This window comes from Nannobrachium achirus (assembly GCF_963921795.1).
Source record: "Nannobrachium achirus genome assembly, chromosome: 20".
Lineage (NCBI taxonomy): Eukaryota > Metazoa > Chordata > Actinopteri > Myctophiformes > Myctophidae > Nannobrachium > Nannobrachium achirus.
The window spans coordinates 23,571,820-23,595,446 of NC_137827.1; the positions used below are offsets into that span (position 1 = coordinate 23,571,820).

A 23,627-nucleotide genomic window follows, 5' to 3' on the forward strand; every position below is an offset into this window, starting at 1 on the left:
TATATTGGGTGGGTCAGGGTGGCTCTGGCCACTATATAATTGCAAAAAGAAGCAGAAAACGTAGGCCTACTATTAATAGGTGGAAAGGTTCCACTCCGGTGCAATTGGTGGCGGTAATGCACCGCCATAAAACCCGCAAAAAAGCGAGTGAATTATATATGGAGGAAGTGACATCACAATATAAACAGTGGGCATTTGAAAGATTCCCGCGGTGTTTTGCTTTGGTGAGGCGTGTTAAGGTAAGATGAAGATCTATTTACTTCTGTTCGTACAAAGAGATGTGGAATAAAATATTAGGTTTAGTTTTCAAACTTTACACTTTAAACGAATACAGCTGGGTTACTGAGACGAGCACGAGAAAGTGCAAGCAAGAGTTATGACATGTTAAGGTAAACGAATGTAGAACGCTATCCAGGCATAAGGAATAATGTTAAGGACTGAGCTCCAAACCTCCCAAAACAAACTGATTCGACTACTTCTCGACCAGGGGCCCATGGCCCACGTTTCTCCCACACATTTTGCTTGCCTAAAATGGCTCAGCGTTGAAGACTGGGTTAAACAACTAAAAATGGGATTGACTTTCAAAATAGTCTATGCAAATCTGCCCTCAGTACCCACATATCTGACCAAACTTCTCCAAAAAGCTAGCAACACCCACAGCCACAAAACCAGCTGGCCTCCTTCAAATTCAAAAAACTGCCCTGAAATCTCACGTTTCAGGAGGCCAGAGGCGGAGGTAATTAATTATGTCCTGGGTTGCATTTTAGTCCTAAACGGCCATGTTGAGGACCAACACAGATGTTTCAATTTGTCTGATTGGCATAATGTGCAAATGCAACCCATGAATAGACAGGCGAGAAGTGACCCTTACCGTAGCCCCACCCCCTTGTTTCCCCTGTCCTGTACATGGTGTTTTATTACATGTTTTATTATTACATGTTTTATTACAGGTGGCTAGATATCTTGAAGAGAATAAACTGATCTACGAGTTCCAGTCTGGCTTCAGAGAGTCCCATTCCACAGATACATGCCTCATCTATTTGAATGATTACATCAAACGTGAAATTCACGATGGCAAATATTGTGGCATGGTCATGCTGGACCTCCAGAAGGCATTTGACACCGTCGATCATTCTATTCTGATCGAAAAACTCAAAGCTATTGGTCTTGATAGCACAGCAGTGAGATGGATGCACTCTTACTTGGTGGGGAGGGAACAGATGGTGGAAGTCAACGGAACCCTGTCCCCCCCCCTCCCAGTAAACTGTGGAGTACCTCAAGGGAGTATACTAGGACCACTGTTGTTCTTAATATACGTAAACGACATGTCATCTGCTTGTGACTGCAATCTGTTTCTGTTCGCGGATGACTCGGCTCTCCTAGTCTCAGGCAGAGACATTTTGCAGGTTGAAAAGGCCCTTAACTGTGAACTTAACAAGATCTGCACCTGGCTCAATGACAACAGACTCTCAATTCACCTAGGCAAAACTGAATGTATCCTCTTTGGATCTAGTCAGAAACTTAGCCTAGTTGAGAACTTCACAATTAAAGTAGGTGACACTGTGATAGAAAGAAAAAACCACATCTGCTACCTGGGTTTCATCCTGGAGGCTAACCTATCCAGTGAAAAAATGACCACCAAGGTAATCAATAAAGTCAATCAACGAATTCGCTTCTTGCAAAGAGTTGCCCCACTGATCAATATTAAATCCCGAAAGACACTAGGAGGTGCTCTTATTGGGCCCCTCATTGATTACGGAGTCCTTGTCTGGTATCGCGACGCCCCAGCTGCCTTAAAGCTAAAGCTCCAAACAGCCCAAAACAAACTAATTAGGGTTGTGCTTGGTCTCCCTCCTCTGACCCACCTTACCGAGCATCACCACGAAAGCGTGGGGTGGCTCAAAGTAGCTGACAGAGTACAGCATCTTGCAATGGGCCTGGTGTACAAGATACACTACACCTCCAAGATTCCCATGTACCTGACAAACTACTTCTTAAAGGTCAAGGATGTTCACGATCATAACACCAGAGGCAGCTCCACTAATCATCATCAGCGTAGATTTAACACTAAACAAGGCGCTAACTCGTTCTCCTGCTATACCATCAACATGTGGAACGCCCTTCCACAAGCCCTAAAGGAGAGCAAATCCCTAGCCTCCTTCAAAATTGGTATGAAAAGTCACCTTCAGACAGCAGCTACCCGTGACTTGTAAATAGACTAAGCCCCCATGCTCCCCCCCCCCTTTTTCTTTGTATTCTGCCTTTTGTATTTGATGTTATGCTTTTGAAACTGATATTATCCTAGATAAAGTACTATGTTCTATCCGTCTGTCTTTCAATGTTATATGAGATACTTAAAGTGTGGTTCCTGTGGAAATAAGCCTCGGCTTTCTAGGATCTCCTTTTAGTTGACCTTGTACCAGTGATTTGTACTGTCATGAAACTGTACTTTTTTCTATTGCAAACTTCTAATAAATTCTTCAATCAATCAATGTGATGACATATTAATGTTTTCTTTGCTTGCTATTTGTCATGTCCATGAATTGAATACCAAGGACTTCCAACGTAAACAAGACCGTTAAGGACTTATTTGTGATGTTCCTTTTAGGCAGGGTGTTTATTTAATTGTATGTGTACTGTACTACTTTTTTTTTATACTTGTACTGTTCTGCATTTTTGTCTAATAACATATTCAATCAAAAGCAATCAATAATTCTGTTGATGTCATTGTCACTTGCAGGTATTGTGTTTTTCGGTCGAACATGGACTTCAGGCAGCTTCAGGGAAGCCGGACGACCCGCAACTGGCATGTAAATGGAGATCCTCCAGATTACCCCAGGGAAGTTATATCTATGGTGTTGGATGATGATGGGTCGTTAATTGTGCCAGACTGGCACAAGATCAGGCAGGCAGATCATATGCCTCCCCCCAAAACCACAAAACGTATGCAACACACCGTGGCACAACATGACTCTCCTGCCAAGGTGTTTGCAAAGCTGAAATCCCAACTTCAGAGGGAGCGTCATCCTCTCCATGAAGTCGCCTCAAAGTTCAATTCATTTCACAGTAAGTTGTCACTCATTATTTCTTAATGTTGTCCATCGATGTAAACTGATCTAGAGTAGACTCATCTAGACAGGACTCACTTGTTACATTTCCATGCAAACTAATAATCACATTTTAGCTTAATTAATAAGTACTTATATTGTGATTGGTGGTTTCACAGAGTCAGACCCTCGTGTTTCCTGTAAGAAAGATGAGGTGCTCAAAAATGTCGGCAGTGGGAGGAGAAGACAGATCAATGGCCAAGGTGAGCATGTAGTCAAAGGGGAATGTCTACTTTGTATGAAATCATTATTGCCTAAATAAATACTTGCAGTTGCAGTCATCTGCTTGCCCAACAAATCCTGGTAAATCACAATTATTATTTTTTATATTTTCCAGTGTCTAACGTACATTGTGTACTAGGGCATTAACGACTTCATTACATAAGTCGACTCCCACCAGAGAAAGTCGAAAAAAGTTGATCCAATATTAGTGCTACATTACGTTTGGTATAACATGGTTCTATTGTGAAAATAGCAGATCTACACCCTACAGCCTCTATATATTTGACAATTTGGACAATGTTTAATTTGTCATTTTAGAGGTATTAAAAAGTCCTTAAATTGTCACTTTAGAAATGTGAAGCTACCCTCTATATATTTAAACTTTATGTTTGTTTGTTTACTGTTGAGTGAGAGAACAATGTTGCACATTAAGTTAATCATCTGGGGACCCGCCAAAATAATTGGGGCGTCTTGTGTGATGTGATGACGTCATCAACCGATAGTCGACTTCAACTCAACTTTTTACTGAGTCGAGTCGACTTGCAAAAATCACAAGTCGTTAATGTCCTATTGTGTACACAGAATATTGAGTTTTGTGTCCAATCTGCTATTGTGTTTCGTTTGATTTTATCTGTTCCTAGGTTGCTCTCATCTACTAGAAAAGCCATCCTCCTCCATTTACGATGAAAATGATGTGCAGGACACCAGCATGGAAGATTTTGTCGTTGTTAGAAATTCGCTCCCTGACAACGATTTGGACATAACCAATTGTCGAGCTGATGTTGCTGACTGCCAAACAGTTGTAGATGACCCTCTTCCTTGCCACAACTTGCCTCGGACCCGCATCTCAAATAATCATGAGGCTGTTCTTTCATCAAGTAATGCCAAGTAGAGTTTTTGCATAGTATTGTATTTGTACTATTGTTTTTGTTTGTCATTTAAATGTTTTGTGTGAATACACTGGACCCCAATGAAAACAAGCCATAGCGCTTTCTTGGGTTTAATACTTTTAGAATCTTTTGTATATTCTACTGTACTTTCTGTGCTTTTTTTTTCTTCTTTTTTTTGCAAACTGTTTTTAATCTATCAATCAGCTATGCTGCCAGAGAAATTACTTAATTTATGATGCTCCCTCCCTGGGCAAACCCTCATACAACTCCTGTTTATTTATTGACATCGCTTTGTTTTTTCTTTTGACACAGCAATGCCACAGTCAGTCTGATGGAACTCGCTGATATTTTCTTGTTTACTTTTTGAACAGGGGTGTGTGTTTCTTTGGAGAGGCTTCCTCAGTCTCCAGCCAAGCTCTTTGTATACCTTAAAGAGAGGGAGAGGAACAGACACATTCAAAAAGGTTGCAAAGCTGAACATGGCACAATGATGATCCAAAAGAGAGGTATTTATGGCATGTAATGAAGTGTAAAGCCTGATCCGTCGTACAAGGATGTCCCATGTATAGATTAAATAGGATCTATGTTTTTGAAATCCTCCATATGACTGGAAGAAGGCACAAACTAACGATATAATAAATAAATAAGCCATAAACTTTTTGAATGGTGATATATTGCCATAATAATGTGTGGTTGTCTTGTCACAAAATCCCAAGGCACCCAGGACGGGTCAACCTTCACAGCCTTTTCTAATCATCCGATGGAGCTCAAAACCTCCATGAATGATGTCGGAAGTGTTCCTGAAAGTGCTGAGCCTGTTGTCGAGTCCAGATTGGAAGGAGCAGATGACCCTTGTGGGGATGTCCGACCTTTTGTGGTGGACCCACTACTTGTCAATTCACCACGCGTCCGCTTCAGAAAGAGGTGTCAGACTCGGGATGTGCATAAAGTGCCTACAAAGCCCTCTGAAGACGCACACCAACAGGGCAAGGTGTGTAACACTTTAAAAGATTGTTCTCATCCGGGTCATCATTTAGAACGGTGGTTCCCAAACCTTTTAGCTCGAGACCCAAAAGTAATATTAAACTACTGAAAATAGCAGATCTACAAGCTCACTATGCGTCACAATCTGACATATTGCAAGTTCCAGCTAATCTATTTAAAAATGTCCTGCTTGGTAGGTCACTGGGGTTTATTTGACAAAGTGGGTGCTGAAGTCTGATTCCAATGGCCTCCATGTTAGTGGAATCCGCAAGCACCGGTAAGTATAAACTGCCCTACCATCTTTGATAGAATAGTATTTTTCAAACTGCCAGCACATAAGCACGTGTACAGACACAGGCATACACTATTAGGATTTCGACTAATTAAATGATGTAAATTCTTAACTTAAATTCCTACACAGGGACAACGTGCACTGGGAGAGTAGTAGCATTGTAAAGAGGGTTTCCAATTCTGTGCTCAAGACATTCTCTGGAACGACATATCATTTGGTGGGCAAGATGACCATGCTGAAGGACTCTGGTAAGTCACCAAAGAACCTTTCAGATATCATTATGTAAAAATATTGTGATGTTTCTGTATGTTTTGTGAGCTTGTAGAACAGTTCAAAACAGAAATGAAACAAACCAAGGAAATGTGACTGCAAAGTGGATGAAATGAAGGTTTTGACCTTATTACCTTATTAGAAGTTTGCATATAGGAAAAGATACAAGACGGTACTGTTCACTGATAAAAGGTCAACTAAAAGGATAAAGACGCAAGAAAGCTTTTGGGCTTAAATTCGACTCCCTTTTTTCCCCAATTCATACAGCATTAAATTACAGACAAATAAAACACAGAAGTATGCAAAAGATATTTTAATACAAAACAATTTGTATTTACAGTAAAAACATGGGTGTTTGTCTAAAAACAGTTTCGAGTTGCAGCCACCTGCAAGTGACTTTTCAGAGCAGTTTTTAAAAGAGGGAAGGGATTTACACTCCTTTAAGGCCATCGGTAGGGAATTCCAATTTTTTTGCGGCATAACAGGAGAACGAACTTAACCCTTTGTTTGAGCCAAATCTGGGTTGGATGCTGACGTGATTTGTGGAGCTGCCACTGGTGATGATAATGTTGTCCTGTTTTATCTGTCTTTTATAGAATTCCCTCGGTGGTTTTTAGAGAAGTTCGCGTATGGATTCCCTGAAGACTGGAGGATGTTTTATGAAAAGTTCATGTCGGAGTCAATAAGGTAAGTTGAATACAGTCTGTGTGTGGGTGGGGGCGGAGTGGATTTAGATATTTGTTTTAGGAAAGAAATCCGGACTGGATCCGTACAATGTTTTGTGAAGTTCTATATTGGCAGAATCAGCTTTATTTGCTTTTGTCTATGTTCTAAAAGAGTGATCTTTAATTTCTAATCCATAGAGCAATATCGCGCCAATTGCACTAGTTGAATAATGACAAAATAAATACACAACCCAAACCTTGATCAAAGTGTTCTTCAACTATTCAGGCCGGGAACACATTTTGCTGTTTGGGAGGGGCTTACAGTACATGTACAGTATGTAGCAACATATTTGTTTTGTAGGCTAATTTCTGATTTAGCCCTATTCTATAGGTTAGGCCTAAATGGGTTAAGCCTGTGTTAATGATGTGCGATTTCTGTCACAAATATTACATTTATTTGTATTATCTATGCTTAATCCAGCTTTGAAGAAGATCGCAAAGTCAGAGTCGTCAAGAGACCATCAGAGAAAGCAGTCACCAACCACTCTGTGTCTGTGGAACGCAAGAGGCGAAATGTTGTCAACACATGTAAGTATAGCATGATAAAATCTGAATGTGACATGCTTAAATAAAAGGCCATATTCAGGAATTGGAGTTGCTGTCTATACTAGGGCCTTGTACACAATTTCAAGTTACAGAGTACAAAACACCCACATTCAGTAAGCTGATACACGCACTACTGTTCTGCAGTAGTGGTTCGCAAACATTTTCATGTCAAGGCCTCTGAAATTCATATATATTTGACTGTGGACCCCCATTTGTTGCGCCAGGGACCCACGTACAGTAACAGAAGATGTGTCAAGATTTATAAAATATAGCAGAACACCTCATTAGTCACTGAAAGAAATATACCTGAAACTTGTTTCTGTTTTAAAACTATTACTGTTAGTATCTATCCAGTCCAATTTATTTAATAGCACATTTTACAATCAAGGTTTACAAAGATCCAATAAATACTTGTAGGGCATTCCATAATGTGACACCTCAGTATTTGACACAGAACTGCCCCCTAGTGGTGTAACATCTGGGGGCAAGCAGGAGATTTGCCTGTCTGGTGTTCTGGGAATGGAGATTGGAGTTTGTGGACATTTTAAGTGATTATTTTGTAGATGAAGATGCATGTTTGAAGGATGTTTGTTAAAAATTGTTAGACTGTTAATACTTAATACATAATAGTGTCGAGGAAGGTTCCCTGTAGTTTGAACTGGTTGCTATTTGATAAACCGTTTTGAAGTAAATGTAATTCATGGAGGTGAGAGGGGTTGGTGCTAGCCCATACAATATTACAGTATTTAAGGTAAGGATATACTAACTAGGCTATAATTTAGAGTAAAGCAAACTGAAATCTGGTTCTGTTGAGAAATTGGCTTGTTTAGTAGACATGCAAATATCATAATAACAATGTTATTTAGAATGTTAACCTGGTATCCTAGTTTCTTTGAGGCATTACAGTACATTGTTCTCTTTCCATTTCTATTTTCTCTTCTCCAGCTGTCTCCTGTCATCCTTCTTCCTCTTCGGAGGCAGATATTAAAGTGTCCAGAAGTGGTCGTATGATAAAGCCACCTCTAGATTATTGGAGAGGTGGGCGTATCATCATGGACAAAGATATGAACATGACAATTCATGAGTCCTATGAAACAACCGTCTCTCTCCCAGTAAGCTACTAATAAAGCTCGACATAGAACATACTTTGCTCTTAGATGTTACCCCCTCATGTCGACACATACAGTACCTGCTTGATGTAATTGACTGGCTTTACAATGACTTGTGTAAACATCTTGCAGCAAGACGAGACACGGGTGACGGTTTCCCGACCCAAACTTGAAGGTAAGCATGCATGGTAATGTAGCTCTAGTATATTGTCAGATGTTTTTGGGTGCATGTTTAAGTGTCACTTGTCAGAAATAAAGATCTCTAATATTGAATTCAATAGAATCGAACCTTGAATGCTTTTGATTGAAAATTAGGTTTTCACTTTTAATCAGTATTCATTGTGTGGACAGATTATAAAATCTTTTCAAAATGTTCTGTATCTTGAGCCCCATACACACTTTTACATGTACTTCAGATGGAGGTGCTCCACTATTTAACCAATACAGGCTATGTCTGTATGTCACATGTAACATTTAAGGACAGTTTTTAATTCTATTTTCTCTTCTCCAGCTGTCTCTTGTCGTCCTACTTCCTCTTCGGAGGCAGATACTAAAGTGTCTCGAAGTGGCCGTATGATAAAGCCACCTCTAGATTACTGGAGTGGTGGGCGGGTCATCATGGACAAAGACATGAACATGACAATTCATAATTCCTATGAGACAACCGTTTCTCTCCCAGTAAGCTACTATTAACTTCACATTGAACACACTTTGCTCAAGATGTTACCCTCATGTCGACACATACATGCTTGATGATGTGGGGACTGCTGATGTAAATTAGCTTATTGTAATGTGTGTGGTGCCCCAACTAAATAAACAAATAAAGTTAAGTAAGTAAATGTATTGATTTTACAATGGCTTATGTAAACGTTTTGCAGCACAACGAGACAAGGGTGGCGGTTTCCCGACCCAACTGTGAAGGTAAGCATGCAAGTACTGTAGTATGGTGTCAGAGGTTGTTGGATGCATGTTTAAGTGGGCTACACACCAAACTTTGTTGTCCAGACGACTACAGACAGTAAGGACCTTAAGATCCTAAAAGCCTAAGGGTGATACTAGAGGAAAGGCCATGGGGTCACCAAAATCGGGGTTTCTCCCTCTTGAGGAGATGAAGGTTCACAGATTCTCTTTTCCTGGTGTTTCGTACAGGTGGGTGTGTTTTCGAGGTTGGGTTTAAGCTTAAGTTTCTGTGAGGTTCCATGGCTACACACAAGAAAGATATCTAGGTCTAAGGCGCCGTACAGACATCTGTGTCACGCATCATCATCTTATCGTCTGAGAATGGCCACTGGGGGCGCCTTACTAATGCATTCTCAATGCAAGGTTGTTTGGTGTTTTGTCGTTGCCGTGTCTCTTCAAGAGCGTACAGGCTGCGGTTGAGCTAGAGACACGGCAACGACAAAAAACCAAACGACCTTCCATTGACAATGCATTAGTACGGCGCCCCCAGTGGCCATTCTCAGGCGATAAGATGATGATGCGTGACGCACATGTGTGAGCGCAGCCCTAAATAATCTGAGTCCCCAGACCTCCACTGAGGGACAAGCGCGCACACACACAGTAAAGTTTTCAGAGATATCCGGGTACCGTGTCTACACGGATCCAGTGAATCGGATATTTTTCAATGTCTTCACTGGGTTTAAATATCCAGCTTTGTGGCCGAAATATCCAGCTTCATGTGGCTGCAAGCCCCAACAGCACAAAAAAATGTCTAGCTTCAGAAATATCCAGCTCTGTGTAGCCATGGCCTAAGGTTGGGTTTAGCCATAGTGTAGTGTAGATTGTAGAGTTCAAGATGTGGTGTTTGGGAGGATGGAAGGACCAACAACTGAAACTTTTCTTGTGACATTTTGTCAAAATGGTTGTGCAGTAAAGTATAAATTAAGCCTTACACTGACCCTGTGTCTTCTATATCCAGAGAAAGAACGGAGTGAAAGAAGCAGCAGTGAGGTGGTTCCTCTAAGGAAGGGAAAAACATCACCTCGCCACTGTGACAGAGCCAGGGCCAAACCTGGTAAACAAACGGGGAGGACACAACAAGCCACTGAACTTTACCGACTAATACCTCGCAGGAAGAAAGAAGAGCCTGCACATTTGTAGCAGGGTAGCCTAGTTGAAATGGTGTTGGCTGTATAACCTCATCATACCCCTCTTTGTTAGAGGAGGTGGAAATCTCTGATGTCAAACTCATCTCATCAGACTGGAATTCTACATATGATACAGACTGTAAAATGAGCCATGTTAAACCTGATACTGTCTTTGCTACCAGAAAATGACACCTTGTCTGGGAGTTCAGACAATTCAGCGTTGCTTAAAAGTTGAGGGGAGTATTGTTTTACTTGAATGTTTTCAAATTAATAAAAAAAAGTTGAATAAAGTTAATTGGAATCTGAATGCTCGGTTTCTTGTTCTAAAAGCACATTGCACCCTCTAACTGTTTATTTCACAGCAAAAAGTTATTACATTTCTATCGAATTTGCGAGGTTTGGTGTCATGGTGGGAATAATGAAGGGTCGCTCGGCACCCCAGACTGTTACAGTCAGATAGTCTATATTGACTATGGTCTTTTCATTATTATTTTAACACAGTGCACCCGGTGGTTCCCAAACTTTTGTTTTCTAATTTAAGGAATTCCTTTGATTTTTCTTTTATTTATTAATGAAATTACTTTGAAAAATCATTGAATGTGTTTAATTCATGAAAATAATTGTGAGGAATGTTTTTGAAAATGATTTTGAAATAATTAAACTAATTTTAGGAAAGGAAATTAAGGGACAGTGTTTGGGAAACAGTGCCTTAGGTCTAGACAAATCACAGCCAAGAAATTGGATATCTTAAAAGAACACGAACCAGAGCTCTCTTAGCTTGTCACGTGATTCATGTCGACAAAGCTGTCATGTGACCATAGCTCTATATCAGGCTTGTTTGCCTGACTGCAACAGCTTGGATAAGCGGACAACGCATGGAATACAATGACAATCCTGTGAGTGCTCTTTAATGATTTAAAAAAGCAAATGTTTAAGTAGAACTGGTTTCTCTGTGATTTTTCCTCAAATAGGGTTTACATGTATTTTACATCGCTACTGTAGGCCTACTATTTCTGGTATTTATCACTCGTGGTGTTTTTGTTATGAGTTAATGACTATATAATAAGTATATTTGTATAAGTAAACAGTGTTTTAACTTCGAGTCCAGCTGAAGGTGAGTAGGTAACAGCCTGCAGCATGAGTGTTTATTTGCGTGGTATAGATTTGACCTACTTAAATCACACAAAGGATTTTGCCTGTCATAACCTTGGAAGAGTAAACACTTCCTGCTTTGAAGAAATGTTAACGCGTTAAGTGTTTGATTGTGTGGCTGTGCGAGTTGGTTTGTTTATGTGTTGTTTTATTTATGTGGCTTGCAGGCTGAGCTTTACCACTGTCCTGATATGCAGCAAGTTGGTTTGGAGTGGATACCTTGAGGCTGATCAAGATGTCCTGTAAGCAAACCCCCTTTTTCTTTGTCCTCTTTTTAAAACGCGTGCAATATCAAAGGTCCAAAATATTTTCACAAACTGGTTTTGAGGCAAATTAGAGGATACATGTTAACCAAATAGTTTTGCTCTGTCTGGAAAATGGATCCAGTAATGGTATGTGTGGACTCCTAAGCACTGATGCCACAGAATGTTTACACACTACTAGACAATCACAATATAGCTATGGCAACAGTCCGCCATTCCGAAACACCGCTATTCCGAAGCAGGGTTAGGTTAGGGTTAGGTTTAGGGTTAGGGTTAGGGTTAGGGTTAGTTAGGGTTAGGGTTAGGGTTGGCACTATTTGGTTTAAGGTTTGTTTTACAGATATTATGGGGTAGACTGAGTCTGATATTGGAATAAGGATATTACTGAAATGGCTTCCCTTTCCTTTAGGGTACCAGAGGAATGGACTCATGTGGGCAGAGTCAGCCCCGTTGAGGAGCTGGAGTTAACCTTTGCCTTGAAGCAGGAGAATGTTGACCTGCTGGAAGAAACCCTCCTGTTGGCATCGGACCCAGAATCACCACTGTATGGTAGGACTCTGCTTTTTCGCCGTTGCATTTTTCAAAGCACATTTTGGGTGAAAGAGGGAAGCGCTTGTTGAGCAACAATCCTCAAAATTCTTAAGTCGGTACGTGTGAATTTGAACTGAACGCTGAAAACGCCTGGGTGATTATTCTGGCACTTTTCTTTTGATTTCCAGATCTGGGTTGTGACTTGTAGGGCTTTAGTTTAAGAAAATGTTCTTTTCCCTCTGTTTTGACAAAATTCACCCACAAATAGCAAGCACCATCTTTGTCTCATTGATAAGACTAGAAGCTGGGCCGCCCTTCGGGCGGCCCAGCGTCTAGTCGGCGACCTGGCCAACTCGGAACAATGTAAATAGGGAATGAATGCCCCGCCCTTTAATGCAAACCCCATTATACCTGTTGTCATAGGACCCGTTTTGACCATCTGTTTGCCTGTGTCCATTTATGCCCATATATGGAGATATCTGTTATCTGTCTGTGTCAGCCTCCATTTTATGTCCATATATGGAGATCACTGCAGATATAGTTCTGGGTCCATTTTATGCCCATATATGCCCATATATGGAGATATCTGTCTATTTGCGTCCATTTCACGCCCATATATGGAGATCTCTGAATCTGTCTGTCTGTGTCCCTTTATGCCCGTATATGGAGATCTTTGTGATTCTGCGTAAATTTTATGCCCATATATGCCATTTGCGTCCATTTTATGCCCATTTATGGAGATCTCTGTATCCGTCTGTCTGTGTGTCTGTCTGTGTCCCTTTATGCCCGTATATGGAGATCTTTGTGATTCTGCGTAAATGTTATGCCCATATATGCCATTTGCGTCCATATAGTTTTTGTGATTCTGCGTAAATTTTATGCCCATATATGCCATTTGCGTCCATTTTATGCCCATTTCAGAGATTTTGTGTTGACTCATGTGGCGTACGTGATGTCAGAGCCTTATATGAAGTGATGTCACAATGAGTCAGAGCTTTCGCCGATTTCCTCAGAAACAGCCTGATGTCAACAATCAACCCCGCATAAGGAGATTCCGAACGTTTCGCGCCGGTTCGGAAAAAACGCGCGTCGGGTCGGGTCGAGACCCGGCACTGCATATGGAGATCTTTGACCATCTGTTTGCCTCTGTCCATTTATGTCCATATATGGAGATATCTGGCTATCTGCGTCCATTTTATGCCCATATATGGATATATGGAGATCACTGCAGTTATAGTTCTGGGTCCATTTTATGCCCATATATGGAGATATCTGTCTATGGAGAACGCGCGTGCCCGTGGGACGAACGGTTCTCGAGATACGCGGATTACCTACATACATACACACTCACAGATATTTTTTGTTGACTCATGTGGCGTACGTGATGTCAGAGCCTTTTATGAAGTGATGTCACAATGAGTCAGAGCTTTCGCCGATTTCCTCAGAAACAGCCTGATGTCAACAATCAACCCCGCATAAGGAGATTCCGAACGTTTCGCGCCGGTTCGGGAAAACCGCGCGTCGGGTCGGGTCGAGACCCGGCACTGCACTCCGTGCCGCGGCGGGGAACGCGCGTGCCGAATCTGAAGCCGGTGGGACGAACGGTTCTCGAGATACGCGGATTACAAACACACACACACGCACGCAGAGACTTCTCGCATTTATAGATAGATGTTGTTTGTACAGTGTATAATCTGCATATACTGACAAGGCACAATTATTCTCTTGTGTTGACCCAATTCCACACAGCATAACAGCTGTGCAGTGCTATTCCACTAGACCTGAACTCATTTATCTTCCTGCCCCAGTTAATTCAGAGGTGAAAAACACCTGCCCTTGTCCCCCACTTTAATTGTTGGGAGAGCACAATGACTAAATTAAACATACTTTAAAATGTGTCCTCCACAGGCAAGCACCTGAGCCTAAATGAAGTCGCTTCCCTTGTGCGTCCATCTGACTTGACTCAGAAGCTGATCCATAATTGGCTACAGAGTCATGGGGTTACAAACTGCCTGACTATTCACACCCAGGACTTCCTGCAGTGTACCATGAGTGCAGAGTAAGTGCATAACCTTAAACATAATTTATTTTGCTTACACAAGAACCACAATGAAAGCAGTTATGTGAGCATGTGAGGTAGTTCCCCCTTTCAGTGATTTGTGTCTGAATGGGAAACCGCTATCTTCTGCATATAATTGAAGTTCCTCAACTTGAAATACCTATGAAATACACTGGATCACTCAATAAGAACTCCTGACGCATGCGAACAAGTCTTGGTTTATTGTATGCCCTGAATCTCAAATAAACAAAACTGTAGAACTCCTGACGCTCCCACGTGTTGCACTCTGACCGTATTTAACCTGTGATGGCTAACCTTGAAATGAGATGGAATGAGACCACAAATAGACTTGAATTATTAATTCCAGCGTTGATCTGTATCCGTATATATTATTGAATGTGTTAAACCGATCCTCTTGGATGTACATAAATAGTTGATTTTGTTAACTTGCTATGTGGTTCTGTTTGTCCCGTTTCAGGGTTGCAGAGACGCTGCTTCCAGGCAGTAAGTTCCACCGCTACGCCAGAGACGGTCAGTCTGTGGTGAGGTCATCATCTCCATACTCCGTCCCTGATACTGTTCATCAGCACCTTGACTTTGGTAAGCGCCTGTCTTGTATTTTCATGAATGAAACATTATTTTAACCAAATGAGGTACAGTGTGTTGTAAAGCAGTGATTGTCAACCTGTGGGCTGTGTGGATATTGCAAGTGGGCCCCCAAATAACTGGTAAAACGCCAAGATGAAAAACTATTGATTGATCATTCAAATAAACTCAAAATATTTTTTTTAAAGATTTGTTTTAGGGCTTTTATGCCTTTATTCATAGGACAGTAGACTGACAGGAAATGGGAGGAGAGAAAGGGGAGTGACACGCGGCAAAGGTCGTCCCCATCGGGAATCGAACCGGCGCCGCCGCCAGGCATCCATGCCTAAGTGGTATGCGCCTGGACCAGTAGGCCAGCGGGCGCCCCTCTTTTGAGATTTGGCCTCTTTTGGGAGAAGTGGGCCCTGATCCAGAAAAGGTTGAAAACCACTAACTGGTATATCTGCAGTTGTTGGAGTTGGTCATTGGTTTCGTTGAGAAATGTCAACCCCACTGTCTGTCAGGTGTGACATTCATATCAGAAAGCCATAGATGGCCATCTCTACCTATAGTCCAGACATTGGGAGCGATAGTGACTCAGGGGTAGCGAGGCCACCTGGGAAGCTAAAGGTTTCCGTTTTGATCCACGGCTCCCCTGGGTTAGTGTTGAAGTGTCCTTGAGCAAAACCCTGAACCCCTAACTGCTCCCTATGAGCAGGTTAGTTGGTGTATTGCATGGTTAATGTAATGAATACTGTAAAGCGCTTTGGATAAAGGTGCTATATAAATGCACCATTTTTACATTGTTGTAATTGCCTCTCATCGGGAGAGGGAGACAGCGGACTTAACAACTTACAGATTGTAACTTAAAACATTATTTAATAATTTGATTTCGGTAAATCTTTCAAAAATTCATACAGTTGGAGGGGTTCATCGCTTCCCACCCAAAGGACAGCGCCTCAGCACAGACTTATCCAATAGGAGGCACAAACACTATAAGCCAGGGATGCACCTTGGTGTGACTCCTGCCATTTTGAGAGCTCGCTACAACATGACTGCAGCTGATGTGGGATCAGGACACAACAACAGCCAGGCTGTAGCTCAGGTACTGCACGTCTGCATTTGCCCTGCGCTTTTAACACTTTAACCCTAGCCTCGCTCTTTTGGACATTTAATTTTTAGTGAAAACATTTTACAATTACAAACATCACTATTTTTGAAGGATTTGGAAAATTATGCTTAAGTTGTTGAAGGCTTAATCATTATTAAATAAATGGGTAGCCCCACCATAAAATGTCTGTTTTTCCTGGAATTTGTCTAGAATTCTCTTTTCAATGCGTTAAAATGTAATGGCACATCTTTGACAACTTGGACTGATGATTTTCAAACGAAAAGTGGTCGATTAGTGTCAAGTATACTGTGAATAGTAGACACTGGGCTAAACATGCCAGACCACTTATTTAATGTTAATGAATTCATGATAATTTCCAGTTCCTGGAGCAATACTACCATCCTGCAGACCTGGCTGAGTTCATGGGCTTGTTTGGCAAGAGCTTCCAGCACCTGTCCAAAGTGGATCGGGTTGTGGGCACCCAGGAAGAAGGCAGGGCTGGTCTGGAGGCTAGCCTGGACGTAGAATACATCATGAGTACAGGGGCAAACATCTCTACATGGGTTTTCACAAACCCAGGTAAGTAGGTTTGTCTGTATTACAGTAGATGATCAACACAGCATGTTGGCAATACAGACTAAATATTCAGTTGTGGTGTGCCGTCTTTTTCCACGGATACTGCTTTTGTAGTTCTAGCACTCGTGCTGAACTATACAGTACATTATTCAGCAGGGTTTATTGTTTATGAGGGAGAAATAAAACTTTAAGGTTAGGGCATGACCAAAATAGTTTTTGACCAAATCGGGTTTGAGGCATGACTAACCCTAAAAGATTATGACATTTTACATGACGATTAATTGTCACTCAAATAATTGCGATTAACGATTTGTTTTTGTCGTTTACAATTACATTTCTGTTTGGCTTTTAGGCTTACAATGAAATTACTGACATTTGACAACGTTATACTTAAAAAAGAACAGTGATAATGGAAATAGCCGATCTACAAGCTCACAACGTGTCACGATGCGACGCGTTGTGAGCTTGTAGATCTGCTATTTCCACTATTTTTTGACATTTCTTTTAAATATATCAACGTTTTTCAACATTGAAACGATTATGAAAAATAATCACAATTATGTCAAATAATCGCGATTAGATGATTATGTAATAATTGTGACAGCCCTACTTATAGTATACAGGAAGTTAGTTTTTTCCTCTTGTTCCCTTATCCTCTAGGTCGTCATGAGTCCCAGGAGCCTTTCCTCCAGTGGATGGTTCTGCTCAGCAACATGTCTGACCTGCCCTGGGTACACACCATCAGCTATGGCGATGATGAAGACAGCCTGTCTGCGGCGTACATGACACGCATTAGCACAGAGTTCATGAAGGCTGGAGTCAGGGGAGTGTCCTTGCTCTTTGCTTCAGGTTAGTCTTTGGGAAACTGCACACAGACCACATTTTCCATCAATGTACTGTAGGCTTCCACCGTCCTCCATCCGACAGGGTCACCCACTTGTCTATTTGCTTTTGGGGACCCCTGTTACTAAACAAACATTCTATAGCAGTGACTACTATTTCTTATCTCAAAACCAGTGTTTTGCCTAATGTTTTATTTACTTTAATCTCACGTAGGTGACAGTGGTGCTGGCTGCAGACATTTGACCAGAGGAGGGAACTCCTTCAGGCCAAGCTTCCCTGCATCTAGGTAAAACATCAAGACTGGAAGTTAAAAAGAGGAAAAAATGGCCTACAATAATTGAAAAGTGTTGCTGTCGGGCAGAGACCTTGCATCTCCATGTTTCAACCTTTTATGTTTTTTCCTAGATGAATGCCCTATACTTCGGAATACTACAGGGTCACTCAAAAGTAGCAGAAATCGTGGATCCACTTCAACCTATTTAGAAAAATCTGTTAACTTTATTTTTTATAGAGGAAAAATCCCAATGAGATACAAGATCTTGGAGCCCTGTTTAAATTGTTTTAAATTGAAAGTGGTTATGTCTGTCTATGGACTTTATGAACATTGAACCAATGAAAAGTATTAACAAGAGCTTGTGATTGAAATAACTACACTGTTCTTCTTATCTTCACTGGAAGACTCGCTGTGGGAGAGCGCCCTCTAGTGTTTGGGTCAGAATGTAATTCTATAATAATAACCTGTTTCTCTCCATGTCCTCCCAGTCCATATGTGACCACGGTTGGAGGAACTTCCTTCAAGAACCCATTTAAACTGACTTATGAAGTAACCGATTACATTAGTGGAGGAGGTTTCAGCAACATCTTCAAGATGCCCGACTACCAGGTACAGTCTGCTAGACATTGGTATCAACTCTAAAGGCCGGTCCACACAAATGCAAATAGTCGCAACTCCTTGCAACAAAACCGTTGCATGCAGCTACTTGCAACCTCTATCCCCATTGGCAGTTGCAAGGAGTTGCATTGGTGCGATCTGGCCGCAACAACTGAACCATGTAACATGTCCTCACTGTCGGGTGGAAACCACGTATCTCCACCCTCAAATAGATCAATGCTATTGGTCACACTTTGTCTTGTCTCTCTCTGTGGGTTTTACAAAAATATTTAATAAATGAAAAGTTTGAGAGCTTATGATTACATCTCATAACTCCATTAGATCCTTTGGTACAGTTTTCCCTTTCCTTTCAGTTTTGGACATAATGTAAAAGGTTTCCACCTGACACCGACACGATATTTAAATTAATAATCTAGCATCATATAGCCTACAAATGTATTTAATTTCCATTAGGAACCAGCAATGCAGGAAAAAACATGACGGAAGACAAAGTGAAAAATGAAATGAATATATTAATGAAAGTAAGGAGGAAGGAGGCGAAGAGGAAAACGTAACTCTCACTATTAAAACTGCCAAGACTTGTATTCCACAGCGTTTTATCTATGGCCTAGGCATTCTACAAGATGCTGATGTCTGTTGATCTAAAATGTGGTCGCTTGTCTCCCAATAAGGGAGTCTTACTGGTGTGTTTCGCATATTTTTGGTGTTTCACATAATCTAACACGAAAATACAAGCTCACAGTGCACACTCGCTGTTTTTGTCATGGCCACAATATGCACACCAGGATGAAAGTGTATAAGTGTGTTTCATGTGTCCATGTGCTCCCATAGACCAGTGCAGTGGACAGTTACCTGAAGGCCACAGCAGCCGGCCTACCGCCACAGACCTACTTCAACACAAGTGGAAGGGCCTATCCAGATCTGGCTGCTCTGTCTGATAACTACTGGGTGGTCAGTAACAGAATACCCATCCCCTGGGTCTCTGGGACCTCAGTAAGTAGCATACTTCTGTCTTTTGGGTGGCTTATCATATGTCATATTTTGGATGTTGTATTATAGCGTGGCTTCACCATAATAAGAATTGGAATTGTTGTAATATTTCCCATATTGATTTCCCCGTTCAAATCACACTGTCTACTGTACCTTCCAGGCATCGACCCCTGTGGTTGGAGGAATGTTGTCTCTGATTAATGATCAGCGCCTGCTGAAAGGCCTACCTGTGCTAGGTTTCCTCAACCCTCGCCTCTACCAGTTGAAGGGACAGGCCCTCTTTGATGTAATTATTATACTTTCTGCTACTTTCTAGTTTCCTACTGTAGCTCATTGAGAAGGGCTTTAACACTATTTGGGTTTGATTCCTAATGTAACTCAATGAAAAAGGCTTTAACACGTGGTTTGGGGTTACAATATGATTCCTATTGGAGGCACACATACTGAATACTGTATCATATTATTTTAACTATACTGTTACATTTATAAGAAAGTACCCTTGGCATCAAATGTATCGTTTCGCATCATTGTGCATATGAAATGTACAGCCATTGACAAGAAACGACATGCCCAGTGCTGCCAAATGACCCATTTGATGTCACGGGCATACACTAATGCACTTTGCCTTTTCCACACTATATATATGTCCTAGTAACATGTTATAAAAGAAACTAAATCGTACTGTATCATCAAAAGAGGTGTGTGTGTGTGTGTGTGTGTGTGTGTGTGTGTGTGTGTGTGTGTGTGTGTGTGTGTGTGTGTGTGTGTGTGTGTGTGTGTGTGTGTGTGTGTGTGTGTGTGTGTGTGTGTGTGTGTGTGTGTGTGTGTGTGTGTGTGTACACACATTTTAAGTCTTACTTTTATGCATGGGCTACTGTGATTTCATAATGTTTTATTTTAAACATATATTGTAAGTCAGGGCTACTCAACTTAAGAAGGCTCAGGGGCCACTCAGCAAAATACCAAAAGTCCAAAGGGCCGCAAGCTAAAAATGACGGTCCCATTTTGGACATTTACAATGATTTTGTAACACTTCATGACAAGTCTAATAATTAAGAAACGCACAGAAAACAGCCACATTTCCATCTATATAAGCCAGGCCAAACCTCATTGAACCAAAAGATTATGGATGGAATGAAGAAATTATCGAATTTGATCAAATTAGGCTTTATTCACAAAATGTGAAGTGAAAATTAACAGAACTGGTTCAATCGTTTTGTAACCGCCCCTATGTCTGGGTATGCAAGGTTAGTGAACTTTGGCAATATAAAGGTATGTTTTCTCATGCCAATAACACTCCAGTGAGCCCGACTATGGTTGTCTGCTGCAAAATCTCAGCAGATTTGTCTGTCTGACCGTCTCGTTGTACAATAGATCTAGTGTAGCCGCCAGCATCTCCGCACTGCTGTGTTCAGGCTGTGTTCTGTGCATTGATCGAGGCTCAAACATCACCGCATTTTGCGTTGCGCGTTAACTTTGACAGGCTTAGAAAAATCATATTTTTATTGGCATGAACATAATGGGCCGCACAGACATGCGGAAAGGGCCGCATGCGGCCCGCGGGCTGCGGGTTGAGTAGCGCTGTTGTAAGTTATACTAAACAGTGAATTATGTTTCCTATTCACAGGTGACTGAGGGCTGTCACCTGAGCTGTCTGGATGAAGAGGTTCAGGGGAAGGGTTTCTGTGCTGCCCCGTCATGGGACCCTGTTACAGGCTGGGGAACTCCAAACTACCCTGCTCTGCTGGCTGCCCTGCTGGATAAGTGAAACCTTGCTAAAGGAATGGCAGAGAGGTCTTGCATCCCAAACCAAGGTCCTGTCCTGGTCTGTTGACATAGAAGTTAAGGTCTGCTTGGGTTGATTTCATCATAGTTGCTTCCACTAGTCCTCTGTGATTTTCTTTTGTCCCCACCTTTTTTAATCAAGTAGCTGACAACTGAGCTGGGATTCAAAATACTACTGATTCTATCAATATTATACCCTACTACTGCTGTTGCCTGCTACTATGGTTACTTGCACCCCAACCCTCTTCACCCTGGCCTGTGAATTTTGAAGCCAAAATGTCAGCAGTACCAAGCAGAATAGCTTGTGAAAGTGCTCTTGAATCCCAAACCAAGCTCCCATCTTCATCTGTTGTCATAGTTGCGGCCTCATAGTTGCGGCCTCATTGTAAACGCAGAAAAGAAATTGTTTTGGCTTTTTTCTTGATTTTTAAATGCAGAGGAAGCTCCTCTCCATGCCTTATTTTGCTCGTGAACTTTTGCTTGTAATTGTCACATGGCCTCTCCTCCTCTGGCCCAAGGCTCCATTATTTAACACCATTATGGCATTGTCACTCTCCCTGGAGATGCTTAGGCTGGAATTGCAATACGGTCTCCATAAATCATTATTGAATCTATTCGGTCATTACTGCTGTGATGACTCGAACAATTATTTTGCATCAAGTAACTCACAACTGCAATACGATTTGGCATACTATTGCTTCTTTCAATAATGTAATACTCTATATTATTGCCTATAACTATTTATATAGTTATGTGAATAATCTGTTTCAAGTGCGATTTCATATTTTTAGCATGCAGTCCTTCTCAGGTTGGGTTTGTAGATCGTTAAAATGGTCAAAACTACTTTTCTTGTGGCGACTACTCCCAAATTATTTGCTGTACTAAACCAGCCTAATGAACCAGCAATATTGTTAGGTAGCATTATTCCTATAGTCATCACTCGATGTAACAATGTTTGCATGTGTGAGCTGTGACATTTCAATTCTAAAAATGCTATGCTGACTTTGACATTTGAACATTGCTCAATTAATTGTTGATTAAAATATTTTAGTAGGATCAATGTCATTTTAAATTGGTTTGTACTTTTAAGACCCCATGTTTATCAGGTACTGTTGCAGTGGTTAGCCTACCAAATGTAATTACAAGTAAACTTTATGCAATTGTAGATCAATCCACCAGCATTGTTGCACTTCTTTTTACTTTTTAATACTGTAAATAATGTAACTCTGCAAAATTATGTACTGTATGATGTGTTGATTGTCCACATTTAATAAAGATTAAATGTATTTTGAATTGTCAGCTTATACCTTCTCTTCAAATTACATGGAAAATGCACGCATTACATCCAATTGACTATTTGTTTTGTGCACATACTGTGGTTGTTGACAAACCTCAGTTCTCAAGCTTTTGTCAAGGAAAAGCTAATCAGACGCCATCTGAAAACGTAGTGCCAGGAGCTCCTATAAGAAAGATTTGTATTAAAAGATAAAAAATATAAGATGGAGACAAAAAGACATGCTGGGGAATCAAACCGGTGACCTCCTGCTCCCATATGCTCTCTAACACTTGAGCCACTGTGCTTCTAATAGTTCCAAATTCCAAAATGGATAATGACAGTCATAAACCTTCAAACATCTGGACAACAAACAGTAGACAAATGCTGTTAATTTTTTTTTTTTTTTTTTTCTTCTTCTTTCGTATTGTTGGTTGTTTATGTAATCAGAAGGAAGAGCGATTTGAGCAGGGACCAAGGGACTGAGTTGGGTCATTGACTCCATGATCAGGAGGTTTGGGTTCAAACCTCACTCGATTCTTAAATTTGAAGGCTGGTTTCCAGAAGAACTTTACCAGCACTGAAAGCAGCGTGGAGTGGCAAGTTCCAGTGGTGCAGCGGAACAGTCTTAAAGATTAGACTGTATATCTTGACAGTTGTTGCAATAGGCTGTGCCAGTTGGAAAAAAATGCACCTTTGCCACCTCAGAATATATGCGCACCTACATTTGGACGTCCGTTGCGCATATATAGAGGCTCCCACGGTAATCACTCCAGTCGACGCACGCCTGCCTCTTCTCGGTCAAATCCTGGTCATGAAAAGAGAACTGACAGCACTGGCATTATAATTATTATAATTATAACTCTCACTATAATCTGTGAGAGAAGAGAAGTCTGTTAATTTGCTGTAGAGTCATGATTTTATCCTCTGTCTCTGTCAAACGATATCAATCAATGTGTGTGTGTCAGGGTTGCCAACAGAGGACTGTCAGAATCCAGGAGATTTCTATTTTTTGTAAATAATCATCTACATATTATTTATTATATATGCCACAGCCCCTTTGACCTGGCCTGTAGGGCCTGTGGTGTCCATATATGGTGTACTTCCTGTACGTGTGCTTCTCCCACAGAGCCTATGGGTGTTGGCCAATGAGCTTGATGATTAGGTGCATTGGGAGCAACTGGCCAGAACTCCCTGGAGCCCTACATAATACTGGGTGGCAAGCTAGTTTCTCTCTCCCTGTCCAGACGACAGCACCTCTTTTGTGTGCTTTCCCTTATGTTTGAGTTTGCACATTCTTCAACACCCCACACTTAGCTGGGGACCCACATGCCC

The 23,627-nt window shown here is 41.3% G+C and overlaps 2 protein-coding genes across 2 annotated transcripts; both read left to right on the forward strand.

Moving 5' to 3' along the window:
• The first annotated feature begins 5,114 nt into the window (after positions 1 to 5,114).
• LOC308305602 (uncharacterized protein) lies at positions 5,115 to 10,450 on the forward strand. The gene is made up of 10 exons (XM_080750421.1): positions 5,115 to 5,210; positions 5,401 to 5,480; positions 5,625 to 5,743; positions 6,362 to 6,452; positions 6,912 to 7,018; positions 7,982 to 8,148; positions 8,278 to 8,320; positions 8,657 to 8,823; positions 9,024 to 9,066; positions 10,064 to 10,450. The coding sequence occupies exons 3-10, from the start codon at positions 5,722 to 5,724 to the stop codon at positions 10,243 to 10,245; spliced, it is 822 nt and encodes a 273-aa protein (XP_080606547.1). The 5' UTR covers positions 5,115 to 5,210; positions 5,401 to 5,480; positions 5,625 to 5,721; the 3' UTR covers positions 10,246 to 10,450.
• Positions 10,451 to 11,052: 602 nt separating this feature from the next.
• tpp1 (tripeptidyl peptidase I) lies at positions 11,053 to 22,312 on the forward strand. The gene is made up of 13 exons (XM_080750416.1): positions 11,053 to 11,128; positions 11,552 to 11,626; positions 12,057 to 12,196; positions 14,087 to 14,237; positions 14,716 to 14,837; positions 15,743 to 15,927; positions 16,314 to 16,512; positions 17,170 to 17,358; positions 17,566 to 17,638; positions 18,115 to 18,235; positions 19,076 to 19,237; positions 19,395 to 19,520; positions 20,862 to 22,312. The coding sequence occupies exons 1-13, from the start codon at positions 11,118 to 11,120 to the stop codon at positions 21,000 to 21,002; spliced, it is 1,695 nt and encodes a 564-aa protein (XP_080606542.1). The 5' UTR covers positions 11,053 to 11,117; the 3' UTR covers positions 21,003 to 22,312.
• The last annotated feature ends 1,315 nt before the right edge of the window (positions 22,313 to 23,627 follow it).